The following is a 23,804-nucleotide window of genomic DNA, read 5'->3' as shown; positions in this document are numbered from 1 at the left end:
TGTTAACACCTAGGTAAACTAAAAAAATGGTTTCAAATATAGTTATATCTCCATTCTATTTTTTTACACCTTTAAAAATCTTATTCGTCAATGACCCGTATAAGCTTTTTAATAGCAAATTCAATTGTTACAATTTACCCCTGGGTCAACAGCTTGTTTTAAGACTTTAAAGGTAACTAATTAATAAGTCTTAGTAATTAAGACTTATATGTGCGTACAATGAAATTATATATAAATAGCCTATAAAACACCAGAGGCACACATATGTCCTAAAATACACATTTACTCTGTTCTGAACACATACTCAATTGTTGAGTGGATGAACTGCCTGAGTTCAGTAAAATCTCTATGGCCAGGGCTGCGTTTCTAAGCCTAAATTGATCGTAGAACAATTGCCACCTATAGTCTCTATTCTCTACGATCAATTTAGGCTTACGATGCTTTTGAGAAACACAGCCCAGAACAGTTCTGTTCTTCACAATGGCCTGAGTTTAACTCTCCCACACCGCGCTCTGGGTGAAAAGAGCAGTTCTTTAATGAAGACTCGGGAGGAGGCTAAACCATGAAGACCATTAAAGGTGATTTGGTGCTGAATACCTATTTTAATACTGGTTCATTCCTCACAAAACTCTAGAGAGAGAGAGAGATGGTGAGATGTAAGGGCATGACAGCTGGAACAACAAAGTCAGAGGACTTAACTTATGGGTAACACTATATGAAGCTGTCCATAAAGAAACTGAACATGTTTTTTTGTGAAATACAGGTATGCCTGATGGTTTAATACTTGAGTATGAGTGTCTCCTGCTGGATATTTCTGGTGCTACACCAGACCTCAGCTTCCCATTGACCGCTTCATCACTGAAGGTGACGGTCTGAGATGAACTCTTATTCTTCACTTCTCTGTTCACAGACAGCGGACACTGGACAGAGCGGAGAGTGTTTGGAGTCTCCCCTTTGAATTTACACCAGCTGGAAAAGAGATTTATACATAAAAGGATAGTTCATCCAAAAATGAAAAATGTTGTCATAATTTAAGAATGTTGGTAACCAGACAGTAGACGGCACCCATTGACTTCCACGGTATTTTGTTTCCTATATGGAAGTCAATGGGTGCCATCAAACTGCCATGTTGATGCCATGGTGCGATTGGTCTGGTTACCAACATTCTTCAGAATATCTTCTTTTGAGTTCAACAGAAGAAACTCATACGGGTTTGGAACAACTTGAGAGTGAGTAAGTAATGACAACATTGTTGGGTGAACTAGACCTGGGCCAACTTAATAAGAGCCCACAAATACACTCAACCCATTTTGTTCAGACAATTCATATTCATTATACAAAATGCTGTAGCCTAATAATAAGCCTAGCCTGTATATCTAGCATTTAAGCCTTCACAACAAAGGTTTTCAAAATCATGCATGAGAAACATTCTGTAAATGCAGTCAAGTGTATCCAGACATTTGACTTAAATACAAATAGAGGCCTATTATATAACTTGCATACATTTAATACTATGGTTGCCTCCATATTCTGTTTATATTAATTAATTTATTTGTTTACTGATTTAATTATTTATTCATACAAATAGGATGATGTTCATGTTTCAAACTATTTTGTGAGCCTAACTCCTACAAGATACAGTAGGCCTATTTACTATAGCCATACCCTTGAGATCAAGTTAAGCTTCCAATAAATTCGTATTTATTTAATATACAATTGATTATATATTTATTAATTTGTTTAATTAGGCTATTTAATATAAAATAACTAATTTAAACCTTTTGACCGTTATTCCTTAACGGAACCACTAGGTGCGCGCGTCCGTTAATCTACATGAGAAAAACCTGCCGAAAGGTGGCGGATGTTTCCAGTTTCCACACGCTCACAATAAAAACAGGTGTGTTTTCCTTTTCAACATATTTCCACATGCAGGTACTTCAAAGATGGTGCCCCCGTGGCTTCGTTTAAAGATAAATATCTGGAAAGTTTCTCTGCAACACCCTATCGTTCAGTTTGTCTGCTTAAAATAGACCCAGAGAACGTTTATAAGTAAAGACCGCTCTTATCTCACACGCGTTTAAGTTCAAACTTCAGCAAATATGGACGGATTGTGATAGTGGATAGTGGCGAGTAGAACTTTACAAAGCCTCGCGTAACGGATAAAACAGTTAGGTTTGAAGAGAGAGAGAGAGAGAGCTAGAAAGAAACAGTTATTGTTATGATTGAATCCCCTGAGGGAGACGCGTAATCATGCGTAAACTCCTTCACTTCCCTATTCAGCCCACTCGCTTCAGTCCTTCCGCAAAGCAGGTGTTTCAAACAGCGTCTCGTTTCAGATGCAGAGGCTTTTAACTGATGTGCGTTTGCGCAAATTTACACTTTCCCATTTAAGTGATACAATGTCCAACATTCACTAAGTCAGCTAGGCTTAGATTTGCTAGGCTCCAGTTCAGAGGACATCATGAAGTTTAACGGGTATCTGAAGTTGCGCATCGGCGAGGCAGTGGACCTGAAGCCCACGACCACCTCTATGCGACTCGCCGTGATGTTCAACAAGGCGAACCAGACCCTGGACCCGTACATTATCGTAAAAGTGGACGAGTATAAGATCGGACAGACGCATACCAAGCAAAAAACTAACATGCCCACTTATAACGAGGAGTTTTCCGTTAACGTCAACAACGGCAAGCAATTAGAGTTGGCCGTTTTTCATGACGCACCGATCGGATACGATGACTTCGTGGCCAACTGCACCATCCAGTTTGATGATCTGATGAAGACTACGAACAAAGAGGAGACTTTTGAAGGATGGGTGAGGAATGTTTATCGTATGTCTCTCCTTCACCTGAGACATTTCTTTGCTTTAAATTGCTAGAGATTTAATTTTCACGTGCATGGTGTGGACATCTGACACTTTGAATTATAATTACATAGTTAAAAAGTTCAGAACTAACAGGCTGTTTTCACTGATGGGACAGAGTTAGCATCTATGGATCTACCTGGTGGTATTGTGTTTGTAGAAAAGGGCATGTTGATAAGGCAATAATGCAATTAACAATGCTAAAAAATAAACTATCTATAAACTAATCTATACTTAGTTGCACACTAAAGACATAAGAAAAACCATATTGTTGGATCATAAACTGTCAGCATACTAGAATACAAAATGACTGGGGAGTGTTGTATTTGTATCTGTTACTGTTTTTTTTTTTCGTGCTATGTGTTTCCAGTTTTTATAACATATTCCCATATTTGCCCTACTCTAAATGACAGAAGTTTATAAATATACTAATAATTTATTATCAGAATGTGGGGTACAAACCAGGCCTTTTGGAACGCTATGTGAAAACATGTTCAAATGTAGGCCTATGCATTAATTTATTGTGATAATCAAATTTACTTGTTCAATGTAAATAGTAGGCTATGCCATCCCCATCACCCTACCAATCTTCATTTAATTTGAAACATTTTGATTCAAAATGTAGCCTACATATACGTTTACACATGTGACAGACCAAAGTACTTTACGTTGCATTCAAGGTATAGGTCGTTGTCAGTTCATGTATTCCCTGGGAATCAAACCCATGACTTTGGCATTACTAACACCATGCTGCACTGTTTGAGATGCAGGAATGCTATGAAATGGTAAACAATTAGGAATTTCAATTCAAAACGGCAATTGAAACACAAAATGGCAACAGAAAAAAAATATAGCAATGCATAAAGTATAAGCAACTTATGCCCACACTGTTTTAGTTTTAAAGTAGTTTAGCTTGTTTTGGCAAAGGTAGCCTATACGTTGTTTTTGTGCAATCTTTGGTTGGACCACATTAGAAAGTGTTACAGCCCTCTCTCTATCAGTGGCTATGATCTTTCTTTTTTGAAATGTTGAGTTTATTTTATTACAAATGTTTTATGAGATGAAAAGCTTGTGTTATATATGAAATGACATGAGAATCTGCTGATTTAGGTTGCTTCTGGTCATACCATAGTGATTTCACCACTGTAGCTCATTTCTATTTGGTTAAATGGATGGTGTTGCTGCGCTCTTCGGTTTCCCCTAAACCTCACACTGTTCGTTCTCTTGTATTGTGATGTGTATCTTTGTTTTGTCGTGCTCTGTTGTATTGACTGATGTTCTTTTAAGAACACCATGCAATGCAACAGAGCACGACAAAACAAAGATACACATTACAATATAATCACAAACATAGTCAATCCGTTCTGTTGTATTCTGTTGTGTTCTTTCTTTGTTTAGTCTCTTTTGCTTTGTGCGGTTGTTTTTCCTCTGTGAACAGCAGAAGTGCAGAGGTTTTCAGAGAGTGATATCTTCCACCATCAAATGTGGCTTCACACTTACGTCCATGTCCGACAATGCATTGCAGTTCTTGACACAGATGTAGCGATGCTGATGCATGATCAGTGGTTACAGTCAGTACAATTTGGATTCTCATTCTCTCTGTGGGGTTGCAGCTAAGACCAGCTGAAACTTCTTGCTCTGCGGTTATAGCATCGTCTCTGGTCTAAACATCACAATTTCCATGTCCACACACCACCATCAGAACTAGTTCATGTTAGCGAGCGTGTTAACTCCACACTGCTGCAGGCCACTAGGAAAACAGTAGTTGTAAAACACTTAGTGTCAGCATTTCAGTGACCAGGCCAAACATGCACACACCACACGGCTTGCCTGCACTCAGCAGAAGTGGTGAAATTCTTCTTCTAACCTTATTAATCAACCCAAGTACTGTTAGTTCTCTTTTCCCATAATGCATGCACAGGAACATTATTTTTAGAATGACCGATCGTCTTGATTTTACGTGTCCTGACAAATTTGAACATTTGTTCATCTAGTGGATAATGACATGGACATACACTTTGTTATTAGCATCAGGCTTATTTTAAACGTTGTGTACATTTTAAATGATTAGCCTAATTTATTTAAAGTGCTTGTTTAGATTTTATTTTATGTAATCTCAGTTAATATGAGGTCAAAAACCATTATGCATAAAATTGAATTGTTTGTTAAAGAAATGTTTAAAATAGTTTCTAAATGTTTTAGATATTGTCACTGCTTGAAATATCATGTAATCCAGTGGATCTCTCAACCTTTTGTCACCCCCACAATTTTTTCAATAAAATATTTTAGAGCTTGGCATAACTAGAAAAATAAATATAGCCAAATATTAAGAAATATCTTTGGTTTGTCTTACTTTAAATCATTTTAAGTCATCTTAAAGGCCCAGATATAATCAGGTCACAGCGTTTTTCATTCTTCGTTTAGGGGTAAAACGACGTTCGAAATACGTGAGCAGAGATATACTGTTATCGAACATCTGACGGCGCCCACACTGCTGAGAGCGATGTTTAGATGAATATGTAAATATGTGCTGCGCACTTTCCTCTCTCAATAACAACATAAACACACAACAAAATTGATAAAACCGCAAGCATTTTAATAAAGCATAAGAAAAGCATCTGATCATAGCATCTTGGATATGTTTGCACAAGCTCTATGGCACTCCAGTAGTCAGGTTTATTTATATCACTTTATACAATAGATAGCTTAAAATCAAGCAGCTTTACTGTTTTAAACATGAAAAACAGTGTTAGTGTCTCATTTCATCAGAAGTAGTACAACTTTATTTTCTAAAGCAGCTCTACAATGTGTTCATGTCTGACATCTGACTTCTACCAACTGAACAGGCCAAATTAACCAGAAAAGATTTCCACGTGAAAGAAGGCGGAGTCTCCGCGCACACCTAGGCTACCTATTATCGCCACAGACCATTGGTGGTAAAGTTCGCTTTGGCCAGCTGTTTCGAAATCCAAAAACGAACTCCAAACGAACTTTGTTTTGGGATTTCACTTGAAGTATATCGGGGCCTTGAGGCCCCCGAAGTGTATCGAGGCCCCCTGGTTGAGAACCATCTATGCAATATGCAACTAAAATACAAATTTCAATCAAGATTCAAAAAAGTGTTTTTTTTGTTTAAATGTTTAAAATAAGTCAGGAAATGTTAGAATAAGCATTTCAAAATGGAACAATTCCTTGAAAAAATGGGAGGGGGGTGGGGTGTTGGTGTTGCAGTTCACACTAATGAAAGTGTACGCTACCATTCAAAAGTTTGCCATCAGTATGATTTTATTAAAAGAAGAAATTAATACTTTTATTCAGCAAGGATTCATTCAATTGATCAGAAATGTCAGTAAAGACTTTCACATTGTTAGAAAAGATTTCTATTTAAAAGAAACGTTTCTATTCATGAAAGAATCCTGAAAATTTTTTGGTTTCCTGAAAAATATTAAGCTGTTTTCAACATTGATCATAATAAGAAATGTTTCTGAAGCACCAAATCAAGCTGTTTTTACAGTATATCTGATCAAATAAATGCAACCTTAGTGAGCATAAGAGACTCTTACCGACCCCAAACTTTTGAACTTTAGTGTGTTTGAACTTCATCCTCAGATACACGGCCTCTGCAGCTGCAGATCACAAAACCACTAATTAATGATACTCCACTTTCATTCTGTCTGGGCTACGGGATTTTTTTTTTTTTTTTTGCCGCCAGGGTTAAGTCTCCTATTCCTGTGTGTATTTGTGTTTGTGTAAAGCCTCAGGCTTTTGGGACAAATGGAATGTAGTGAAACCTGCAGTTCAAAACACTACACACGAGTAAGTGTATGAATGTGTGTGTGTGTGTGTGTGTGTTAGCTTATATGGGAACTGCCTTTAGGAATCCAGCAGTTTCTGTTATGCAATTTAATCAGTCAGTGAAACCAGCATTAAAAAAATTTGTATAAAATGGAAGTTGTGTAGTGAGAGTCTCACCTTCCACACAGTCCGTGTGAATGTGTCTGCTTTCAGTTCTGACCAAATGAAAGGAAGTATGTGTGTGGTGGGGAAAAGATTATTCAATTAAACTCAAATGATAGTTGCTAAAGCAAAAATTGTTTTTTAAAAAAGTGCAGCTAAATAAATGTGAAAGAGAGACAGAGAAAGAAAGTGTTTAGCAGAGCTTTTTATGGCTACCTGTATGTATCACAATATTCTTTAAAATATGTTTTTATTTCAGCTGTTTTGCTAAATAACAGCAGATTTATATTTAGACCACCACCACCCCTACAACCACACAGTCTTCCTAAGCAAGAGCGAACCTGATGTCCGCAAACAGAAACACACAAAATGAGTGATGGGTAAAGAGCTTTTCTGATTGGCTAAAAATTCCATATGGCTCAATTGTTGGCTACAAATTCACAATGTTTTCATCATTTAATCAGTTAAAATTTTTATAAAATAAAAATAAGATTTTCAGAGAATTTACTTTATAAAATATTTTATTTTTCCTACTTATTTTATCTGCAAATGTACAATAAAATAGTTTATGCTGACAAGTGCAAAAATAAATAAATAAATAAAACCAGAAAATCTGAATAAATTGAGTTTTACATAGATTAACATATAGATCTTATATAAATAAGGATGTTGTTTTATATACATAAATATACATACTTGTATACATAAAGATTTTGTCTGCAACATTTCTTTTACATTTCAATGACTCAAAAAACACAAGCTCATTGGTTTTAGTTTTGTATCACACGCAGGTCTACACTTGCCCACAAAATTGGTTTTCTACAGACTAGTGTTTACCACAGGCCCATGAACGCCCCCCTTACCTCTCGCTGTCTCTTTCCATTTCTGGGGTTGTCTTTCCGTTTATAACTTTTCTCTTTTTTGCTCTACAGTAAACTGAAGTCCAGCTGTAATATTTCACTTCTGCCTGACATTTACATTTTCGGTGGGGTAAAAAAAGTGTAACATTGTGTATCAGTGTGAGTTCGGTGGGGGTGGGGTGGGGGAGGCCTGGGAAAATGGTGTAAAATATTACAGTCTTAAAAGGTCAAAGTAATTGGAATTTTTATAGTCATTGAATATAATTTTTGAATAAATAGTCAAGAAATTACTCTTTCAGTCACAAATAACTTTAAAACTCTAAATGCATTGGTCAGAAAGCCTTTTTAAAGAATCTAAATGATAAGTTTAACATTTTTGTCTCTGCATGCCTTTACTTGTGTTATTTCTAATTTTGATTTTGACCATTATTAATTTTTTATATATTTAATGTAAATATTTCATAACATCTAAAGTATTTAATGTAATTACATCAGTTTCTGTTTTTGTGTTTCAGGTTGATCTTGAACCTGAGGGCAAGGTCTACATCCTGGTTACTCTCACAGGCTCATTTATAGAAGGTAAGTTTATCCTCTCTCATTTGCATAGCGCTTCCTTTCTGTCTCTGTCTCTCTTTCTTTAAATTACTTTAAAAGTAATTTGAGGTAATAGAACGTTTACTTAGTGTCATTTAAAAACATTGATTCGACATTCAGTCTGGCTTTGTTTGGACGGGAAGATAGAGGCGTACCGAGAACACACAGGTCGGTTTCATAGCCTCTGATGGAGTAAAATTAAAATATAAAAATCTTCTTGATGAAATGCACTGTCTAGGCCATAATAATGGGAGCACACACACGCAAAGTGCCTACTTCCTTCCTACTAAAGGAAGGAATCCTACTTTCCTCCCCTTGCTGTTGAGGTATCGGTTCACTAACTGTTAAACTGCTACCAGACTTGTCAACACATGTTAGTGGTGCTCTAAGACACACAAAGCCAACTTCAGTCAAAGTTATTTTTGAATCAACATCTGTCAGAGCATCTTATGCATGAAGTGTATGCTATGTGTGAATCGCACACTGTGCAAGAGGGTGTAAAGCTGGCTTCCTTTTAAAGGCCTGTGGTTAGGCCTGCAGAGAAGAGACTAGACCTAATAATACAAGTGAACTGGGGGCCCGTAATCTGTCGTTCTTCCCCCTCACATATTCAAAAGTATGTTACATGGCGTTACAGGAAATGGCTACGTGTTCTAAAAGATCATGCATCATGTTTCATGAAGTAATAAAAACGTTTTTTTTTCTGTATCTCTGCGTTTAGATGACAGCGGAGGTAATGCACGTACCTATAAGGAATTTAATCGAAAACGGCAGCAGGCAGTTCGAAGGAAAATTCACCAAGTTAACGGGCACAAGTTCATGTCGACCTTCCTAAAGCAACCAACATTCTGCTTTCACTGCAAAGAATTTATATGGTAGTGCACCTAACACTTCATGCACATCTTCTTCTTTTTTTTACACATCTTTTTTTTTTTTAATTAACACTTTTGGTGTGAGTTTTAAAATTGTAAGTTTTTATTTTAATAGCAGCATTATTTAAATGAGAAATTGTGCATTTTTGATGGAGTTTCTGCGCTGACTAATCTGTGGAATTCTGCGGGAGAACCCCTGAGAATGCTACACTTTTACTTTTCATAATCAAATTAGCTAAAATATTTAATAAACAAACACACTGGGTGACAGAGACATCCTGCAGGTGTATATTCCTACAAATGAGTTATTTGTATGGCTTTTCTATACAAACAAAGTTTATTATTATAATAAAAAATTTACTTAATTAAAACTCAAGATTTTAAATGGGGTTTGTTATGTTTAAAAAAAAGTGTTTTACAGGGAAGTTTGTGTACAAATGAGTGACTGCACAAACTTTTTATAAACGTTATGTGTGTTTTCTTCGTGTTCCAGGGGTGTTTTTGGAAAACAGGGCTACCAATGTCAAGGTGAGTAGACACTCTTTCTATATTAATTAATATTATCTGTGTTTAAATTGTTTGTGATGCATGTATGTTTGTGTGTTAGTGTGCACCTGTGTGGTACACAAGCGATGCCATCAGTTTGTGGTTACGGTTTGTCCACGCATGAAGAAACCTGCCAAGGAACAGGTAACACGCAACCCTAACCCTAAAATACTTATGTAGTCCTTTTTGTGTGTGTGTGTATTTTCTCAAGATGGATTGATCTGATTTTGCTTTTTATCAGTGGACCTTTTTTTTTTTTTTTTTTGCCCGTAGAATTACAGAGAAACTGTAATAATTACTGTAAAAAAAAAAAAAATTACTACTGGCTGTGTCCTGATAAACAGATGCAATTTCTCCACTTGCTAGTCAGGAGAATAATTGCTGAAATGTATTATGTTATGCATTTGTTCCTTTTCATTACAGCCTACAAATCAGGGTTTCAGTATAAACATTCCCCATAAGTTCAACATCCACAATTATAAGGTTCCTACCTTCTGTGACCACTGTGGCTCTTTGCTGTGGGGCCTCGTACGGCAAGGATTGCACTGCAAAAGTACTCATTTCTTTCTTTTTTTTTGTCACCACCCCTTGTTCCTCAGAAATCCATCCATCAGTCTTATTCACACTGTTTTGTGATGCTCATCTAGTGTGTTGTGTTTTTACGTCTGCAGTTTGTAAAATGAACGTCCATATCCGCTGTAAGGGAAATGTTGCGCCAAATTGTGGAGTCAACAATGTAGAACTGGCAAATAAACTGGCAGAAATGGGCCTTCAGCCAGGAGGAATGACCAAACGCAACTCCATGGTACGTTAAATACATACATGTGCACACAGTGTTTTAGAAAGTGAAATATGTGATCTGTCTGTCTGTGTGAATCTCTCTATTTAAGTTTATTGTGCTTTATTGACATCACACATACTGTAACTGTGCAGTTTACATGGCTACTTGCAGTGAAAATAGTGCTAAAACTTTAAGGAAGTAAACAAAGAAATTAAGGGAAGTAGCATAAGACCATCAACAGAATAATAGTTAAAGATAAAATGCCTAGCACTGAACAAGTAATAATCTAATGAAGACTATAAGAAAAAAAATCAATTGTTCTCTTTTTTTTCTCAGGGTCTCGCAGGTATGGACACTCAGTTCCGAACGTTGAGTGTGAGAGGAGATCGAGGGGAATCTAAAAAAGAGCAGAGTTGGAAACTGGGAATCTCGAACTTCACGCTTCTGCAAGTGTTGGGAAAAGGCAGCTTTGGCAAGGTCTGTGCTCATGTAACACAACGTTTACAGACTATTTGTTACACAAAGTATTAACACGATTCCAGTGTGATTGTGTGTTCTTGTTACAAATGATTCCAATGTGAATTTTTTTTGTCCTTATCCGAAATAAATTACATGTTAAAGTCACTCATCTGCTTAAAAACGATAATATAATAATATATGCCAGTCTTAATCAAAAAATAAATTATTTTTAATTTCTTAGCTTTTCCAGTTTACAGAAAAAAATAATATGCTCTGAAAAAACATTAAATCATTGCAGTGCTAATTACTTCTAAACAGTGTAATATGCCTCAGTGGGCTGTGCTGTTTCATATTAAAATATTTGTTTTTTGTGCCAAATGAATATGCCCTTACAAATTAAAGGAAAGATAACCGACATGCTTTTAAGTTATGCTGTTTATGCGGTGCGTTAAATAGGTGATGCTGGTCCGGTTGAACGATTCAGATCAAGTGTTTGCAGTGAAGGTCTTGAAGAAAGACATCATACTGCAGGATGATGATGTGGAGTGCACTATGACAGAAAAACGAGTGTTATCCCTCGCTTCCACTCATCCTTACCTCACTCAGCTCTTCTGCTGCTTCCAGACACCGGTGAGAGAACAAACACACACACACACACACACACACACACACACACACACATGTATATGTATACATACTGTATTGTCTTCTCTGAATAAGAGCATGTAGTTTTTCACATCATCGGTAGGTGGCAGTAGAGGATTAAACACAGGTCAATTGTCTTCAATTTGTCTTGATCTGGGTTACATTCTACATTTGTATTTTCTTTTTATGTATAGTTTCCCTTTTTGAATGGTGTGAGAGGACAGATTTCCACTATAATCTGCTTGCATGTTTTGCTTGAAGCCTGTAGAATAATTCAGAGGTCACTGAATCCCCTAACAACTTTTTTAAAGCTTTTACAATCATACAGACCCTCTTGAAATATTACACGCACTGTATCATTTGGTTACATTGCTGCATTTACTTACTCTACCCTAAGTGTACACAAGGTTTTAACAAATGTGTACACGTGCGCACACACGCGCACACACACACACACACACACACTGATTGCAAAAGGATTTAAGGACAGACTTCATGTTCATTCCAGCAGAACAGATCTGACATGATGACCTCTTAGGATTTATTACTGCAGAGTTCACATGAACATGGATGTACAGGATCATCCTCAAGGTCTTGCTGATGTGTGTACAGGGTAATTGTAATGAGTAAAGGATTTTATGAACCGGGTTTTCTCTGCTCCTTCACAGCCCTGACACATACAATCAATCTCATAAACCTCCACACGTGAGCGACATACAAAGCACACTCATGACCCTCTGGGGTCAGGTTAAATGAGATAGCAATGCAATGTGGCTTTAAAAATCGATGATCTCTGAGGGCCCCCTAGGACTGTTTCACAGTGTTTGTGCGTCAGTGTTTGTTAAGGTGTTGTTTGGTCATTAGTGGATGTGCCATGTCGTTTTGCTAGTTCAAATCTGGTCCACTTTGCATATTCACTTAGACAGGAAGTACATCTGACTGATGAAAAGCAGCCAACCACAGTCAGTTAAAGGGTTAGTTCACCCAAAAATGAAAATTCTGTCATTAATTACTCACTCTCATGTCGCTCTAAACCCGTAAGACTTTCGTTCATCTTTGGAACACAAATTTTCTGCCCCTCCATTAACAGTCTACGCAACTACCACTTTCAAGTCCCAGAAAGGTAGTAAAGACATTATTAATGTAATCCATGTAACTCCAGTGTTTTAACCTTAATTTTATGAAGCGACGCAAGTGCTTTGTTTACGCCATAAAACAACACAATTTACCACTTTATTTACAAGATATTAATCTCCGCACGCATTCACACTACGTCTGCTCTCACATCAACACGACAACACGCATGAGTCGTGAATATACGTTGGAGATTAATATCTTGTAAATAAAGTGGTAAATTGTGGGGGTTTTGTGCAAACGAAGCACAACAAAAGTCTTATGGGTTTGGAACGAGTTATTACTGACAGAATTTTCATTTTTGGGTGAATTAACCCCTTTAAGGTTTTAGGGGAGGATACATTTGAAATGGATCATACCGCATTAACAGATTGGTATGTTTAATATTGCACTTGACATAGAAATCTTAACACTTTTATTGAATAAAAAAAAATGACGACAAATTTGAAATTCAGCTAAATTGTCTAAATTTATCATTGTGTAATATATAATTATAATATGAATTAAAAACATTTTTATTTAAAATTCTTTTTATTTAAAAAGAGTTTAGCATGTTACATGAAATAATTAAAAATGTTAGATGTATTCTGCAAAATGAAATGACAATCCAGAACAATCTTGTCCCAGTATTTTGGTAAATAATGGCCCTTTTCATCATTTTCAATTTTCTTCTGCAACAAACAAAATGAGCATTTTCCTTAATATTTTGGATTATGTATCATCATCATCCTGTACATGCTAAAGTCATATCTAAATATGGTCAGTTTCTCAGTAAAACTTCTCACATCTTGCCCTACTGATTATTTCACAAACTGAAAATGATTGCTTTTCGCAAGTGCTTTCCAGTTTTGTGTGCAACATGCATCATATGGTCAGTAAACTGACTGTGGGTGGTCCCTGGGTGTGCGGTCTGAGTTTGAGATATAGGCCGTGCTGAACTCAAGCATGCTGTCAATTCAAACTTATGATGCTTTTCATTTTAGATCACCTTCCAACCCTCATAATCCCCAAATCCTGTGTTTCCTGCAGTCTTCTTTGCTGAACAACAGTATTTATGTTTCTGCTTCATCTTGCTCTCCCATGAATCTTCTAATGGCTCTGACATGCTGGGATAACCGTCTGGTTGCTTTAAAAACTGAACTAAGAAGCTGGATTTCCTGATGTTGTAGGTGGTAATCTAGTGTTTATAGTTGTTTTATTGCTGAATCTTAATATTAACTTCTTAATCCTTTCACAGGACCGTCTGTTTTTTGTAATGGAGTTTGTGAATGGAGGAGATCTGATGTTTCATATTCAGAAATCCAGAAAGTTTGAGGAGAACAGAGCCCGATTCTACACAGCGGAGATCACGTCTGCTCTCATTTTCCTTCACAGCAAGGGGATTATATACAGGTTAGACACACACAAATGCACTCAGAGCAGAAATTAAAAGGATATTTCATTCAAATTGACAATTCTGACATAATTTATTCACTGTCATGACGTTCCAAGCACTTTCTTCAGTGGAACACAAAAGGTAAAGTTTAGTGGAAGGTTCAAGCAGCCCTTTTCCAAACTACCTCTGTCCCTGATCACATTCATTCTTCTTTTGTGTTCTATGGAAGAAAGAAAGACGAATGAGTTTGGAACTGCATGAGGGTAAGCAAATGATCTTTCTCGGTTGAACGATCCTGTTCTGTGAATTCTCTGAAATTCCACTTCCTTTTTAAATTCCACTTCTGTGTCCTCTGAGGTTCATTACCGCTATGAGACATTTTTTTACCTCATTGCTTCCACTATTACAAACCTTTATCCACATGTACCTTTGAAGATGTAGTGCTTTACTGCTTTGACTGGAAAACGGCACCAGAACTGAAGCAAAGAGCAAAATATGAGTTGGCTTACAAAGCAAATGGCGTTTGTGCAGTTACTGTGGACTGAATATGAATTTATGATAAAGTATAAACATTATTTTGAATGTATGTGTATGCGAGAGGTAAATAACTATTTTGACATGAAATGCCATTTGTAATTTATCTTTAAGAAGGAAGTGATTTACCAAGTGATTTTCATGCAGCGGTTTACCAAATAAACAAAAATATTAACATATAACATTTCTCTCTCTCTGCCATAACGGTTTGAATCTGGGCATATTGTTAAATGTGTTTGTGTATTATTTCAGGGATCTGAAGTTGGATAATGTTCTGCTGGATAAGGATGGTCATTGTAAGCTGGCTGATTTTGGCATGTGTAAGGAGGGAATGTTTGAGGGTGTTGTCACGGGTACCTTCTGTGGAACTCCAGATTACATTGCTCCAGAGGTGATTCAAACACTCCATGACATTCTATCTAGCAATCCACGGCTGCCTAAAATACCCACAAAATTATGCATCACAGAATTCTAGCATAATCAGAAGTGTGTCAGAATGACTTTAAGATGCCAAGTCAGAGATTCTGCTCAGAGCTGTTCACATTAATTTCTATGGCGACACACAACGCAAATATGGATCCTTTTTTGGCTTTGATGTTATTAAAGGTTTAGTTCACCCAAAAATGAAACTCACCATCATGTTGTTCCAACTTCGTAAGACTTTCGTTCATCTTCGGAACACAAATTAAGAAATTTTTGATGAAATCTGAGAGCTGGCTCACTCCTTCATAGGCTTCAAGGTAATTTTATCTGCCAGCCCAGAAAAGTTAGTAAAGACATCGTTAAAATAGTCCAAGTGACTACAGTGGCTCAACTTTAAGTTTATCAAGCGACGAGAATACTTTTTGTGAGCAAAAAACCCCAAAAATAACGACTTTATTCAACTATTAATTTTCTTCTCTGTGGGCCTCTGAGTGAGTTCACGAGAGCGCCACGACACATGCGCGAGAAGTGAGATGATGACGCTCACGATCATTTGATGGGAAAGTGTGAAAGGTAAGCCATTCATTTTGCTGCATTGGTAAGGCACTTTTACATTTTCTCGTTGGTTTCTTACATTTCGGACATCCTGGAAATGCACGCTTTAGAACCATTTTAAACACTACATCTAGACCCATCTGCGTCATCTTCTCAGTTCTCGCGCATGCGTTGTGGTGTTCTCGTGAACTGCTTCAAGGTTTGACGTGCTGGACGTTCAGAGATGCTCTTCTGCACACCTCGATTGTAACTGGTGGTTATTTGAGTTACTGTTGCCTTTCTATCAGCTCAAACCAGTCTGGCCATTCTCCTCTGACCTCTGGCATCAACAAGTATCGCCCGCAGAACTGCCGCTCACTGGATATTTTCTCTTTTCAGACCATTCTCTGTAAATGTTAGAGATGGTTGTGCGTGAAAATCCCCATAGATCAGCAGTTTCTGAAATACTCCATCTGACACCAACAATCATGGCATGTTCAAAGTCACTTAAATCACCTACTCTATTCTGATGTTCATTCATCTATACCATGTCTACTTGCCTAAATGTATTGAGTTGAATAATATAATATACAATTCAGAGGTATTGTAGATATAAACTGTATGCTTCTAATTGGTGTCTATCTTTTTGGTGAAAAGATGTACATAAATGTGTGATCAAGGTGTGTGTGTGTCTGAGAAAGAGTGATTTTGTGATTTTCATATGGTCCTATAGATCCTTCAGGAGATGCTGTACGGGCCGTCGGTTGATTGGTGGGCTCTTGGTGTACTTCTGTATGAGATGCTATCTGGCCATGCTCCCTTTGAGGCAGAGAATGAGGATGACCTTTTTGAGTCCATCCTGACCGAAGAGATCATCTACGCGTCCTGGCTCGGCACAAATGCCGTGGGCATACTGAAAGGGGTGAGCTGCTCAGTGTTTGCTTAAAGAGTCCTGGAGTCATACAGACATGAATTGCCTTGAACGGAGCAGTGTCTGCTTAAATGTCCTGATTGGTGGGAGGCATATGGTGTGAATTAAACTGTCAGTTCATGCAACAATGAACATCAGTAAACAGTAAATACCTCCCATCTGATCTCTCTTTGTTCCTCATGCTTTTTCCCTCTCTTACATAACTATATTTAGCCTCGATCCACAATCCACTGCTCTCACATGACTAGCTAAAAATAAAGACTCTTCACATCAAATATACACAGGCACACAACCCCCCTTCTCTCACTCTATAGTGTTTGCTCTCACTGTGAAGCATAGTAACGGTAGTATTGCTGGGGATGATTTTTTGAATTATTGAAGGACCAATAAATTCCCAGTTGAATCGGGAAATTCTACAGCAGAATGTCACGATATTTGACTGGAATGAAGAATACTGAAAACTGAGTCATTCAACATGACATTGACTTACAAGAGTCAAAGAATAGATCAATAGAGTGGCTAAAAAGCGTTCTATTTTTGGAATGGCAGACCTCAGTCCTGCTGTGCTGTTATCTGATGTAGACGGCCCAGAAAAACACACTAACCATTGTAAGAAACAATGGACGAAATATCATATAGGTTAGGTTATATATTTTTTTTTATTTACATTATATATATTTTACTTTATTTTAATCAGTATCGACCATGCATGCTAATTTTCCCCTATATTTTTACATTGAGATTTCCTTTGCTATCATCTAACGCTCACCAAAAGTTAATCTTAAAAACCTTAAAGGTGCATTAAGCAAGTCTCTGAGTTTTTGCAGAACTATGCCCCCTCTGGCGGCAAGCGAAACTGCAACCAGAGGTGTGCACGCTCACGGACAAAAGTTTTCTTTTTTTTATCTTACGTGGAGTTTGCGTTGGTGTTTGAAATGAACTATAAGCAGGTCTCTTACAATCCATCTTCTACGGAGAATGCCGGCGAATACACAAACCTGCCAGGCATAGCTATGTGAGCGTGCCGTGAACGCGCATGACGTCACGCCCAGTCTAAAATTCCGGCCCGAATCCCTCTTATTTATTTTACTTTACAGGATTATAGAGACAATCTCAGTGATCAGAGAAGGGCTCATTCAGCCCATCAGGCAATTGTTTAAGCATGTATGGGTTAGAAAACGGGTATTTTTAACATGAAAAGTTGCTTAATGCACCTTTAATAACTTAGTAATGCTTTTAAATGTAATCTTTAGTAAATCAAAATGAACCTTTTTTTTATGCGCATAATGCCTAAATTCACATTTAGTATTCTATTAATTTAGACAAAATAGTATAGAAATTTTATATCGGCTATATTATTAATATTTTTTTCTATGGTGTTTTTGCTCTGTAAAACTGGATGAACCCTCTGAACAACATTGTTTAGAGTCGATGATGTATGGTACCCAGCTGCACTTCCTAATGGGTGTCAGATTTACCTGAAGTGTGTGTGTGTGTTAGACGACCATAGAAGTAGGTCCGGAGTTGATTTGATTTGATTTAATCTGATTTGGTTAAATTGGATAGCACACATTGATACTCGCGACACAATCTCCCACAAGTGATTGTGTGTTGTTATATACACGTTCTCGTAGGAGCTGAGTCTGATACTGTAGGTTTAATCTTACTTTGGAGATTTGATAGGATTCACAACATTCAATAGCTTTGGACACTTTCTTTTTCTTTTTTTCTTTTCACTAGTGATTTTGTTTTTTGAAACCTAAACTGAAATATACAGTATCTAGTGTGTAAATGTATTCACATTTAAAGTATATGCATGTTTTAGAGACATATGCATGATAATAATGTTTTATTTTGCTCAGTTTCTGACAAAGAATCCATCCCGCCGTCTGGGTTGTGTGGCTGCAGAGGGTGGAGAGACTGCTGTAACCAGTCACCCATTTTTTACTGGCATTGACTGGGACAAACTGAACCGGCGAGAGCTTGACCCTCCATTCAAACCCAGAATTGTGAGTGAAAAATGAATAATTATAATATACTGTGAAAGTAAATGCAGATTTCTAATTTTATATTTTAAAATCTAAAATCCTTAGAAAACTGCAGAAGATGTGAATAATTTTGATCCAGACTTCACTCAAGAGGATCCTACTCTTACGCCCATTGATGATGACATCATCCCATCCATCAATCAGGATGAGTTCCGTGACTTCTCCTTTACCTCTCCTGAACTCTTGAATGTGGTTTCGAGTCAAAGCAGGGCCGAAGAAACGTGTGATGTCATAAAGAAGGAACGGAATGCAGGAGAATTCTCTGATGTGATAGAACCAAATTAATTTTGACATTGGAAACTTGCAAGAGCATTCTAAAATAACATTTGGATTCCAGTTTATTGAAACTTGGCCTATGCTTTAGCACAACAGTTTAATTGTCTTTGTGTCAGACGCATAGTGAGTGATACGCAAAGATCTCCATGAGACGCTCTTTAACCAGAAGACACCGGTTTACACCAATCCGAACATGAACTGCTCCGTATCGAATAGTGCTCATATCTAAATGTTTAGGAAATTTGTTTTGACCCCCTCTGCACTTACTGTCTCTAACACCATCTGCCATGCAGAATTGTCAGAATTGTTCTGTTGTCAAGAAACCAGACTCAAAATCAGACTCATGAGAATGTATTTCAAATGGAAACTCTAGTTTTGTAAAATATTTTCATACATTTCATTGTTCATCTATGCCGTTTGTTGTTTTGTCTATTAGTTTGTTTGTTTGCTATTATGGTTAAGGTCAGAATTTCACCCATCATGACCCATGATTCACTCCAGCATCTGTAGATGTATTTTATTGTTGATAAAGGTTACAGTATTGAGTTCTCTTAGACCTTTTGTCTGTGACTCCCTCAGAAGACATCTCCTTTCTGTTGTTCTGAGGGGTTAAAGGTGAACACACTCAGGTGAAACGTTTTACCATTTTCAATTTTTTATATTGAGGCCAGTGGCACTTCCTCATCATTCTTTAATATTTTTTTATTTGGATCTTCTCAGTCCGAGCAGAGAAAAATATCTATTGGCGTTTGCTTTCATGTCTCAGCATATTTGCCACTGATTTCACGTTATTACTTTTTGTGCAGTAGTTTCAGTTGTGAAAACAATCTGTAAGAAAGCGCAAAAAACTTTGTAATCACCATCAAATACATTCAGATGTAGTATTTTTTTCTAAAAAACAAAACATAAACATAAAAAAAAATTTCAGACACACTTTCATGGCAGTTCTACTTGCACCCCACTGATGGTTAGATGTAGATGTGGACCTTCAAGCTTGGCTTTCTTCTTCGAACGTTTCCATTTGAATCACATAGTATGAATTTGTACAAAATCGCCACCTCGACAGGAAAGTCCCCGACAGGAAATTGATACCTCGTTCTATTTGACGTAATCTACACGCTTGCGCTACCTCTGACACGAAGGACAAATGGATTTTCAACGGTTGCATTGACAGCAGTGTAGGCACAATATCAGACTGGGAGACCAGCTAAGACCAAGAAACAAGCTTAGGCTGGTTTAAGCAGGTTTTTTTCATGAGGGCAAGGGAGGATGATGCCACAGCTTGCATTAAATCAAACAAGAAAGAGTATTAAGGTTGGTTGCTTGCAAGATAGTCAATCTATGAGGAAAACATTAACCTAATGAGAATAGTAATGAGTATATTGAGTATTCCCTGAACATTTTCTATTTTCCACTACCTCAGTAAAAACCACCGTGATTTTGATTTTGCCATATCATGCTTACGCCGTTTTGCTAGCGGTGGTGAATGGAGCCAAATAAAGATTAACAACAGATCTCTGATCTTGAGTGAGAAAAACATTGGAGATGTCATGGGAGATCCCATTAAGCAACTTGCCCTTACAAGTCTCTCCCAGCCCCAATTACACTAGAGGAAGGTTTCCTGGAGCATCAACGTCAGCAGCCCACTTTCCTGTGGGAGACTACAACCCTGAAAACCAAGAAACACAGCGCTGACTTATGTGTGTAGAGTCATTTACACTCATTGGCAATGTGGGGGTAGGCAGACACAGAAATCTTTATATGGTCAAGGACACTCTCTTGTGGTGCTTGAATGACTCCTCTTATAACGGCCTACACACTGGAGTTTCCTGATCCTTTAATGCAAGTTACCACAATTTTTCTTTGTATCTTGCTTAATATCAATCTTTTATACATCTTTCATCATCTCTCCATCTTTTGCCAAACACGTCTCTAGTACTGTGGCCCTTTGTGTAGACCCATTCATTGTGAATGCTGGTGATTGGTTCTCTTTCCAGTAAAGCTGCTGGTCTGTAAGATGGCTGATCTCTTCACATCAGACCATTCATGCTGTAAGATTGTTTGTTTCCTGCATGATTTGCTTTTTTCCCATCGGTGCGCTATGAAATGCAATTTCTGTAATACTGTCTCCGGTTTTGAATGGCTCTTGCTTGACTGCCCATGCTGACAGGCTTATTTTGTATATTACATTTTTTCCAATGACAAATATGGTACATTTTAGGGTTTCTTCTTAGGTTGTATTTCTTAATAATGCAACCAATTTTTTATAACAATAAGAAATGTTTAGAAACAATAAGAAACAATAAGAATTGATTTTTGAAGGATCATGTGACACTGAAGACTAGTAATGGCTGCTGAAAATTCAGCTTCTCCATCACAGGAAAAAATAAATGTCAAAATGTATATTTAAAAAAAAAAATTCCATTAATATTTCACAATATTACTAGTTTACTCTATTGTTGATTAAAAGCAGCATAAGAGACTTTTTATACATACATACATAGGCCTATACATATATATTTGACACAGCATATGCAATAAACATATATACATGTTTGGCATATAGTTAAGAAACAGGCTATAAACATGCATGCAACGCGTTGGTTTAGAATGCAAATCAATAAAGACAAATCGATCAAGCTGATAACTATGGCCCTGATTTAATTGTCAGTTTGTGTATTGGCGACAGACTGCTGTCCTCCCCACTTGCATCTAAACTCATTCCAGCTGTTATAAAATTAGCTTTCTGTAATGCGTCTCTTAAAGGCCTTGGTGACAGATCAGTTTCCAGCCGTTCCCAGGTCCAGTGGGCCATGATTACATTTTATTGATTTTTCTTCTGCTCGTACGTATCCCTTTTATTGGATGCATAAAATCCATTTCAGTCTTAGCACCACTTCAGCTCCAAAACCTTGTCATGAACCAATTTTGTTTATTCTATTGATTTCTTTCTTGATAAATGAAGGGTGTAACGATTAGGTCAGGAGTCCCTGTGGATAAAAAAAAGACATCAAGACATCTTCAGATGTGTCAAAGCTACACTCATTGTGCTTTAAGAGGCAATTGTGTGCAAACAGTAGATCAAGCTTGACAGGGCAATAATACATGCACGTTTTTATAGCTTGATGTTCATTGTACTACATCAACGAAGTGCAACGCAAAAGATCTTTGCATGTTTCTCTGATCCCTCCCTTCAAAGTCCATTCAGCCGCTGCTGAGGGATGGAGAGATCATCTCTGAAGAGGAGGATGAAGGAGATTACTGCAGATTAGAGTTGGCACGTGTCCATCTGCTTTCCTCATTCATATACACATCACAGTTCTTTACAGCAATCCAGCTGAGGCAATGCTAATAAATTCAAAATGTAATTTCGCAGAGACCCTTTCATCCAAATACAATGTATAATAGACCTGGCAGGAACAGTCCCTGGGCTGGAAACTATACCGGAGCAAATGTTTCCCTCAAGGACACAGTGGAGATGGAGCATGGCCATGAACTATTTTATCCCTGTTGTTTGCTCTCACTTCAATATGATATCCCCTGAATTCAAATAGTAAACTCGCTCCATACCTGAAGTTCCTTGAATTTTGTGCATGATCTGTAATTGTGATTTTCAAAACATTACAGTGAGAAAGGTCAACACACTCTCAATGGATTTTTATAACTATTTTACATTTTAGCAAAATAGTAGTTATAATTCCATATGATCTCATTTGTATAAATTTTCATACAATCTTTTTATGCCCCACTGATGTTTAAGTTTAGGGGTGGACTTTTTTCCCAAAAATGGTAGGCTATCTTTCCGTACGAACCAACATACGTTTTCTCATTAGATCAGTTTGGAAAGGTATAATATATTCTTCAAATATTCCGAAGAGACGGTGTTTTAAAAAATTGCAGATGTTTAAATAGTCACATCTAAATAATTGCTAGAGGAAATCAGAGTCCACACAAGTGTTAAGGCCTGTTTCAGGGAAATGTTCTGAGGTTTTTTTCCAGTGGAAAAGGATGAGACACAAGGGTAAATGCTGGTCTGCACGTCTCGTCGTGGTCACAGGGCTGGAATCTGGGGAAAAAAAACATCCTTCCAGAATTTTCAGGGGCTGGAAAATGTTGGTTGACATGCCTCTTTCAATATGGGAAAAGAAAGGGACCTTTTATAGTTAATGCATGTCATTAATAAAATTATGAAAGAATAATATTGCAAACTGTGTTCCATTGCCAAAAAAAAAAAAAAGTGTCAATCAAAGTGCTAGTTACTCAAGTCATCAGTCTTTTAGATGCCACAGACCCCCAAATATGATCATCCTCAAAATTTGAAAGGCATCTAGGCTAGTTTCTTGTACAAATACCCAATTTATATTGAGTATATAGGCCTACATATATTCACAAATGGTATATAGGCCTATAGGCTATGTTTCCGTACGAATCACATTGTATGAATTCATATGAAGTCACCTCATACTATATAAAGCCTATATATATATATATATCAGAAAAACTGATATATATATATATATATATATATATATATATATATATACAGGGGTGCACATAACTGGTGCTCACGTGTGGTAAAAATAAACGACGCGCAGCAGAAAACATGGAAGGAAGCGCTTTTGAGTACCAACATTTTGGGCCATATCAGTTTTTCTCCAAATGTTTTCATGGAACCCCTAGCATTCCCTTGCGACCCGTCGGGGTCCTTGCACCCGAGTTTAAAAACCTCTTGTTACTGAAATGGTGGCCACTTGCTATTAGCCACCTCTGCCATCAAAAAGATTGAACAAAACGCCAAATAATGCGAAAGTGACTGAATCTGATTCGATATTAATGAAATGCAGTAGTGGTAAACTAAACTGCACAACTGATGTTCTCCTATTAGTTAATGCAAAATGTTGTAAGAGTCGTTCTAGGTATAGGCACTTGATACGCTATTTGGAAACCCTCACACTTGACCTCATGAAAGCTGAAT

General features: G+C 37.2%; 1 protein-coding gene across 1 annotated transcript; it reads left to right on the top strand.

Moving 5' to 3' along the window:
- The first annotated feature begins 1,907 nt into the window (after positions 1-1,907).
- On the top strand, positions 1,908-21,473 carry prkcha (protein kinase C, eta, a). The gene is made up of 14 exons (XM_079855606.1): positions 1,908-2,812; positions 8,193-8,256; positions 8,993-9,146; positions 9,637-9,671; positions 9,751-9,833; positions 10,113-10,242; positions 10,361-10,494; positions 10,807-10,947; positions 11,386-11,559; positions 13,946-14,100; positions 14,870-15,008; positions 16,308-16,496; positions 18,368-18,514; positions 18,599-21,473. Exons 1-14 carry the CDS (start codon positions 2,462-2,464, stop codon positions 18,836-18,838), a joined length of 2,136 nt encoding a protein of 711 aa, XP_079711732.1. The 5' UTR covers positions 1,908-2,461; the 3' UTR covers positions 18,839-21,473.
- The last annotated feature ends 2,331 nt before the right edge of the window (positions 21,474-23,804 follow it).

This window comes from Squalius cephalus (assembly GCF_949319135.1).
Source record: "Squalius cephalus genome assembly, chromosome: 21".
Lineage (NCBI taxonomy): Eukaryota > Metazoa > Chordata > Actinopteri > Cypriniformes > Leuciscidae > Squalius > Squalius cephalus.
The sequence above is the reverse complement of the archived record's forward strand: the minus strand, read 5'-3'. Positions and strand labels throughout refer to the sequence as shown.

Excerpts from the sequence above, each read along its gene's own strand:
- prkcha (XM_079855606.1), top strand. The coding sequence starts at position 2,462 with ATGAAGTTTAACGGGTATCTGAAGTTGCGCATCGGCGAGGCAGTGGAC. Across the intron at positions 9,147-9,636 it reads CACTGCAAAGAATTTATATG|GGGTGTTTTTGGAAAACAGG; the intron begins GTAGTGCACCTA and ends TTCGTGTTCCAG. Across the intron at positions 16,497-18,367 it reads CCGTGGGCATACTGAAAGGG|TTTCTGACAAAGAATCCATC; the intron begins GTGAGCTGCTCA and ends TATTTTGCTCAG.